Consider the following 7978-nt stretch of genomic DNA (forward strand, 5'->3'; position numbering starts at 1 on the left):
AAGGTAAGCAAAACATACATCTTGAATAAGCCCAATGCTTATTTATCCTCCAGGACAGAGAGCTGAGACTGAGAGAGCTGTGGGAGCAGTGTTGCTCAAGACAGATGGAGCTGGATGCCGCTCTTAATGCACTTCACCATGTCAGACACCTTTCTCAGCTCCGTGCTGACACTGCTCAGGTCAGGGAGACACACTGACACACCCAATAAATAACACAGAATATATAGTTAATAACCCTAAATATATAACTCTGGTAAAAAGATTAATGTTTCTACTTTGCCTTTAATCATCATGAAATACGCTTGTTTAGACTGATGGTGAATAGTCAAAAAAATTATGCTTATAAATGTATTTTGCATAGAGGGTTATGAATGCAGATTTTAGTTCTCTTTTTCTTCCAGTGTTGTCTTGAGCTTCCCTTTTCTTCTTGTTTGTCTAGGCAATACTCTGTGGGAACTTTTGGTACAAGGAATATGGTCTGCTCCAATGCTGTGGACATATAGCAACTACAAAGGTCATGGGTCTTCTCCAACAGAAAGCTCTGCCTATGTTGGAGAGACTGAAACAGCTGCTGGAAGATAAAATACCCCCCAGCTGCTCCCCCAATGCCCACAATCAGCACATTTCTGGTATAGACTCAGTACCAGCTGGGCACTACTTTTACTCCATTTCAGCGATACTAATACACAATAGGAGACAAACTTATATGTATATACTTATATTTCTTTAGATAATAATTATTTACTTTTCTACTTTGTCTCATGATACAAGTTTTTTTTATAAGAATAATAAACTATGCTATGCATCAGCCACTGACTACACAATAGTGGGATTTATTCACAGTAAGAAAACTAAAGAATACTACCAGACTTATCTTTTAGTTTTGATTTCTGGCTTGTTTCAGGTTTGTCAACGAAGCATGTATATGGGTTGGAGATACCCTCTAGAGTGTGGACATCATCTGTACCAGGGGTAAAAGGTATAGTGCTTTTTAAGCCATTCCATTTTTGTAATGACATAAATCTGTAGATGTATGTAGAATTCTAAATTGTGAAACATGCACACAGCAGTATAGAGCAAACTTGAGAAGGATGCTGTTCACTAAATTAAAGTACAAAACAATGGACCAGAGTCCAGCCAGCAGATGGCACTGAGCAAAATAGAGAGATAGAAAAGAAAGCACACCCAAACCATGTTATCCAAAAGGCAGCAAGCTGAAGATAAATACCCGCAAGCATTTATCTTGTAGGTAATAACGTTTAATGTAGGTAAATACATTATTTACGTTACACAGAAGGGCGATAATATATTGACTGCGTGATAAAAATAATAAACTTTGTCATCACTGTAAGAAATGTGATAATTCAGACAAAGGTAAAGTTGCTACTTTATCCACTACCCAGCATTTTATGATGTGATTAACAGTATCTCCAGGTCTACCAGCTAGGTAGACCTGTAGGTCAGTCTGCATAATAAGTATGGTAATTGGTCTTGCACCAATTTAGGTATATTTGACTAATATTACAACTGGTGTAAAAAAACAATCATTTCCTTTTTTATTTATAGTTGAAGATGTGTGCCAGTTCTCATAATATATCTGTGTAAAAAATACGTGGGCCATTTTTTGTGGCTGGTGGACCACTGGCAAATCAGGACACAGTGCCCTCTGCTGTGGCTGACCACTGCCACAGATCAAAATACTTTCTACAGTTCTACAAGTCCTGCTGTGAATTTGACTTAATCTCTCGATCTGATTCTGTTTGTTTTTCTAAAAGGGCTCTCCACCCAGTCCTTAAGGGAGCCTGTCAATTTAGATGGATCCCAGGACACCAGTCTGCAGGCCAGCTCGGCACCTACACACAACTCACAAAGACACATTGCATCCTCTGGCATTCACTCCCAGGGTAAGAAAAAAACACACACACACTGTGATAGTGAATTATACCTGTAAAAGAACAGTTTTCCAGCTGTCAGTTAGCTTAGCTTAGAACAAAATGTCTTTTCCCCTGTTGGAATCCTTCTTGGCAAGCTGCAATGGACTTTCTGGGGTCTATACTGAACAAACACACAATTATAATAACACTTAAACTGGATTCATGTGTGACTGAGACAAAGACAGAGGAAGAACAATAAGGCACAATAAAAAAAAAGTAATTAAAGAGAAGAGAAAACAGGAAAACAATACAGTACGGCTCATATAATGAGAACTGGCTCAATTCATTTATAATAGTTACTGTAAAGCAGATTAACTGTTAACATCTTTTTTCCAGTCATCTGCTGGCTATAGCTTCATGCTGAAAACCAAAATTTGAGAGCGGTATTGATTTCTGTAATAAATGCTCAGCAAGAACACAAAAATATTTTCTATCATGCTGAACTATTCCTTTTTATGATACTGACTAATTTTGTTTTGGATTTTCCAGCAGAGAGCCAGACAGTGAAAGAGCCTCACCCTGCACATATCCTTGTCCCCACAATTCCAGGTAACAGGATGATTATTAAAGTAAAAGAACACGTGACGTCCGGTCCGTGACACTTTACTTACTCATGCTGCTTTGATTTCCCAGAAGAGGACTGGTCGAAGCTTCTGAAACTCTCTCCTCTGTTCCAGCTGTTGAAGGTGGTGGAGCTACAGTTGAAGAGCTGGGCCTGTGGCTCAGGACTTCTAAGAGGAGAACTTGCTGGTTGGTGAAATACCATGTGCATGGCATATTTCTGGAGTCTGCAGGAACCAACTGCAAGAAGTGTTTTTTTTTACCAAACTATCATTGTGACTGTCAGAAATTTGATGATGATCTGTCGGTCCACCATTTTGGTCCAGACCAAAATTTGTAAAGGTTAATCACAAAATCTTAAACATTTATGGTTCTCAGAGGATGAATCCTTTCTGACTTTGGTGATCCCACACATCACTCTAGTGCCTCTATAAATTTGATGTTTAGATTTGAGAGAAATGTTTTAACAACATATATTATAAAATCTTCTATAACATTATCGATCCCAAGAGGGAAAAAAAGTAAACCATGTATGTTTGATGTCCCACTTAAGTTTGAATAAACTACTAATTGAGTGATTTCCAAAACTGAGCAAGCCTCAGCTGGACTGTGGTTAATCCTCGATAGTTTGGTTAACCAGCAATATTAAGAACAACTAAATCCAGTCTGAAAATGCAAGTGTGTTTAATTTTATAGGTGGAATTTACAGTATGACAATTCATTGGTTTTGTACAAATCTTGGTGTGGCCATATTTTTTTATTCAAAACTGGAAAAAATGCGACAAATTAAAAATTTCTGACTGTACAGTATATAATGGCCTGTGGCTCCTGCCAGTTTCTGGGATCTCTTTTGTTTTTTTTCTAGACAGAGGCAGGAGTTTTATAGATGTCCTTGATGCTCAGTGGGTATGTGAGGGAGAGCTGATCCCATTGGACCCGTCAGTCCTTAACCCCAGAGAGTTCCTGGTCTACCAGCATGGACTATTTCTGATGCACACATTACATAATCTAAATCTGGTAGCTGTCAAACTTTGCTTCATATTTTTAACCTTGATGCTTATTATATATCTAATTGCTTCTATGTTTTAATATTGAGCTGCCTGCCCTGAAACTTTTCTGTTTTATTTCTTACCAGACTCAGTACAGCCTAAAGTAACTACCACTCTATATTAGTTAAAGACCAGCTGTTCTTGGTGTGACAGCTGTGGGCCTTTAAACTTATGCTTTCTAATAAATTCAGACTATGATCAAAAGGCAGGGGGTGTTGTTACTATAGTTCTTAGAAAACTCAGAAATCTGAACTCAGATTGAAAACGATAATGTGTGTAATCTAAGTGATGCAAGCCCTTTCACTCAGAACTCATATCAAAAGATCAATGGTTTTCTGCTTGTCGCATCAGGGGTCACCACAAGGTCTTTGCATAAATACAATTTTAAATTTGCTGCATTTGCTTTTATGTTTTTACAAAGAACAGTGTCTTTGTTCAAAATATGTGATCGCAGTTACAAAAGTTTACATCTAAAGACTTGGGTTGTTCTCTTTTCTAACAGGCTCCAGCCATTTCACTTCAGATAGCGGCTAGTCTCCCAAACAACAACTACGTCAGCAATGCATTCGGAAATTCTTTCTTTTATCAGGTAAACCTTTCTTTCTGTGAAAATGTGTAATTTTTGTATGTTTTTCATTAGCAGTAACATTGTTATAAAATGAACAAATATTTAAGCTTTAAGTGTACTTTTACAGCTTTATAGATTTTAGGGTCTAGATTAACTAACAAGAGCTTTCATGTCATGAGCCTATTTCTTTTACACCAACAAGATAGCCTTATAAAGTTTATTAATTACTTTGTTATTTATTACTTTAAAACTAATAAACTAACTGAATAATTAATTAATAAGAGAACTTTTACTTTTAATGGATGATGATTCACTTTATGTAACAAATACAATACATAATAAAATCATCAACACAAACTAAATATCAGATATTACTATTCTTGCCCTATTCTGATCATGAACTTACAACCTTCTTGGTGTTGGAAGAGTAAGGCAAGTTAAAGAAAAAGGAAAAAGACCAACAATATATTAAATGGTTGTCAAATGAGTAGAGGAAAATAAGGCTTACTTCTTTTAGTCCCCTGTTGCATTCGTCTTCTTCAACCTGCATTGCCTAGACAGGCCAGTAATAAGGATAACTGCTGTGTTCACTGTTACATACTGAACTCTGGATATACTATAATCTAAGGTGGAGATATTGGGTTCAGCTATTACAGTTTACAGTTTGTTAAAACATCCGTTTCTTAATAATAATTAAGTTTATTTATAATAGAAGCACATGCTGTCCATATTTTAAACAATGCTCCTCATTCCACATTTAAAGCAGCTCTCTGACAGAGTGACAAAGACAGAGGAAGGACAATAAAGCACAATAGGAAAATAAAATAAGGCGCACTGAGGTAATTAAGAAAAGAGACAATAAGAATAACAATCTACTGGGAAACCAATTAGTTCATATCTATCCAGCTTAAGTATCAACAATCAGTGTATGTGTCAAATATGCACTAACATGACTGGTTCACAACCTCACTGGGAAAGAAACCTCGGTGACTTGACTGTGTTCAGACGTTCAACATCTGAAAAGTACAGTGCTTTAAAAAGCTGTGAAATTTGTCAAATGCAGATGGACTATTGAGTTAAGACAGGGTTTAAAATGGTAATAATGTCAATGAGTACAAATAATATCTGTATTCAAATACTGTACAAAAGTTATATTTTAATTCAATTGTAATTTAATTTACTTTTGCTCCACTGCATGCATCTGACACAAAGATCATCCAGCTTTGTTCCACACGTTGATTTAGCATGCATTTTTACATTGGATCCCCTTCCTTCCTTACTGCCATTTTTATCCGGACTCGAGACCAGCACCAGGGTCACCCTTAGTGGCTGGGTGGGGGCCACATCTGGTCGCATTCCTATGCTCTGCCACTGAGGCACAAGGCCCCCTATGCATCTGACAGATATAGTTAAAGTATATCCTACAGTAAGAAGTTCATAGTGATCTTGACTAGATATTACAACACTGAACAGTGTTTACCTGTCAGTACATCAGTAAAGATTATCCAGTATTGTAACATATACCTTAATGCTGTTCTACAATATTTTACTTAAAATAATATATCATTTACTTAAATGATGGCACTTTCTACCACCTATACTCTGACCAAACCAACTCAGTACCACAATATCTTGCTACAGTACACATAGTCATATAATAATTACATATTTTTGAAGCCCCCCCGTGATGCTGAAGGGTTGTTTTATTGAGCATTCCCAGCAGTTGAAGGATTTAGACCATCCTGCCTTGCTGGTCTCTGAATACAAAAGACTTTTGTCCAGAGAGAGATAAATGCTTCCCAAGTGAAGTTTAAAATTAGGTTCAGGATGTGAGAAACCATTTCCTCTCACAGTCACTAGGCTAATTGCTGAAAGTTTGTAATTGCTATAACTATATTCTATATGTCCTGCTTATGTTAATTGATGTGTACTATGGTTTAATTTAAATACAAATCCAGCTTCAATCTCGAATTGAATGCATTTAATAGGACAATAGGACAAAATCCATTCTTGTTATGGGCAAACAGGAATCCCAGGCGATGTTAGAGAAGTTTTGTAGTGCTGAAGAAGGAAATTCCTCTTCTCAGCTGCTTCATAAACTTTTACTGTATTCCTTCATTGATATATTTCAGTTAACCACAAGACTAAAACTTCCTATAAATTTAATCCTTTCAATTACTTCTAAATAGCTAGAAATGCAATGATTGTATGGGCAATGCAATTTGGCACCATAGTAATAGCATATGCACTTTTTTACTGTATGTGTTATATATACTATAATATGCTAGTTAGAACAACTCTTTAAGAATTGCGGATGACTTTTCTGTTGACAGGAGGGAGAGGAGACCCTCTTTGTACGTCGCCAGAGGCTTCAGTCAGTTGGAGGCTTCTCTCTGCTGCTGCTCCACTGTCTATCCCATATCAAAATTAAAGACATGAGCTCTGACACTGTTCCTGCCTTCCAAAGGATTTTTTTCAAGGTAGAGGCAGGCACTCAAAGTGGGGGGATGGTCTGTGTAATACATTCTAGTTGTAAGAGTATATTAAGATTTTGAATTTAGGCTTATATTAACAAAACTTTAAAATTCCTGTTAGTAATGGTTTAATTTTGCTGGATAGCTTTCACCTGTATGACAAAAATTTTGATGCCTGTGGTTTTTCTTCAATTTTACGTGCAGATGTTGCAGGCATGTCTTGATGACCTATTTCAGGCTAGATTGGGCAAACCCCCATGCAAACAGGAAGCCAGTTTGTGGGGCTGGTTTCAAAAACAAGAATTCTGTTCCACTGACTTAAGGTCAGATTCTCATATTTCCTCCCTCCTGTCCAGGATTCACAAACCAAGTAGAGGATTGCTGTCTGAGATTGTAAGCAAAATAGTTTATGTAACTATGCTTTGCTTTTCCAAATTTCACATAGTAAATATTATAACTCACCTTATGTTGTTCAGATTAAGACATGGAATGGCAAAAAACTTATTTGTGTGTGTGTGTGTGTGTGTTTGTGTCTTTGGGGTGGGGGTGCACATTTGCTTGTAAAAGAAAAATTAACCAGAATCTTCTTGCATGTCTCTTGTGGTAAGTCTGGTTTTCATTATGTGAGCAGGAAATTGGAGAACTTCAGAAAAAGCACAGAGAAACGTCTCTGTACTCCCGTCTTGAAGACCTTTTGAGAGAGAAGAGCTTGGAATCCACAATAAAATGGGAAGACCAGACTGGGTGAACATATGTGTAGACTTTAATGTTTCCATATTTGTGTACACTGTGAAAAATATATGCTGAAATACAAATCCAATTAAGAGAAAAAAAAAACTCGAATGCAGCCGATATAACCAAATCTCTGACACAATCTTATGTATTTGTAAAATTATATAACGTCAGGGTGGTCAAGCAAATGGAAAAAAGTGTTTATTTAAAAAAACAATAATAGCTAGATGGTTAAATAACAACTATGAGAATATAAAAGGAAATATTTAGAGCATATCCAAAAGCTATGATTTCATTGTAATGTTTATTGTTCCGCTAAAGCTCAGCATTTGAAAAGCCATATTGGATCTTTAACACAACACACGTCTCTTTACCATGCATGGGAGAATTACTGACATTTTAAACAGGTTAAATTGTGAGACAAAAATACCACATCACATCTGTGGCCTTTGTGTTTAGCAAAAGAAAAGCTGGGCATGTATGTAATTTTGCCACCCTTATTTTAGTAAGCGGCATGTTGTATAGCAGAAGGTACAATGAGGGCATGGTAAAACTCCCTCATTTTGTGTATTAACTTTTTTTGTTATGTTTTACGCAGGATTATTTTGCATCTTTAAACATTTTGTAAAGTACACTTTACATTTCTTTAAAAAGTTGTAT

General features: G+C 36.5%; 1 protein-coding gene across 3 annotated transcripts; it reads left to right on the top strand.

The window, feature by feature from the left end:
• The first annotated feature begins 45 nt into the window (after positions 1–45).
• Positions 46–7478, top strand: LOC137128542 (uncharacterized). Of its 3 annotated transcripts, none has more exons than XM_067506726.1 (11): positions 46–179; positions 440–629; positions 905–979; positions 1776–1904; positions 2424–2483; positions 2568–2684; positions 3361–3512; positions 4047–4133; positions 6446–6592; positions 6791–6979; positions 7195–7478. In XM_067506726.1, the coding sequence occupies exons 1-11, from the start codon at positions 105–107 to the stop codon at positions 7282–7284; spliced, it is 1311 nt and encodes a 436-aa protein (XP_067362827.1). In that variant the 5' UTR covers positions 46–104; the 3' UTR covers positions 7285–7478. The 3 variants fall into 3 exon arrangements, with proteins under 3 accessions (XP_067362827.1, XP_067362825.1, XP_067362826.1); XM_067506724.1 differs by having other exon boundaries at positions 7218–7478; XM_067506725.1 differs by having other exon boundaries at positions 2427–2483; positions 7218–7478.
• Positions 7479–7978: the final 500 nt, after the last annotated feature.

Source organism: Channa argus, chromosome 6 (assembly GCF_033026475.1).
Source record: "Channa argus isolate prfri chromosome 6, Channa argus male v1.0, whole genome shotgun sequence".
Classification (NCBI taxonomy): Eukaryota; Metazoa; Chordata; class Actinopteri; order Anabantiformes; family Channidae; genus Channa; species Channa argus.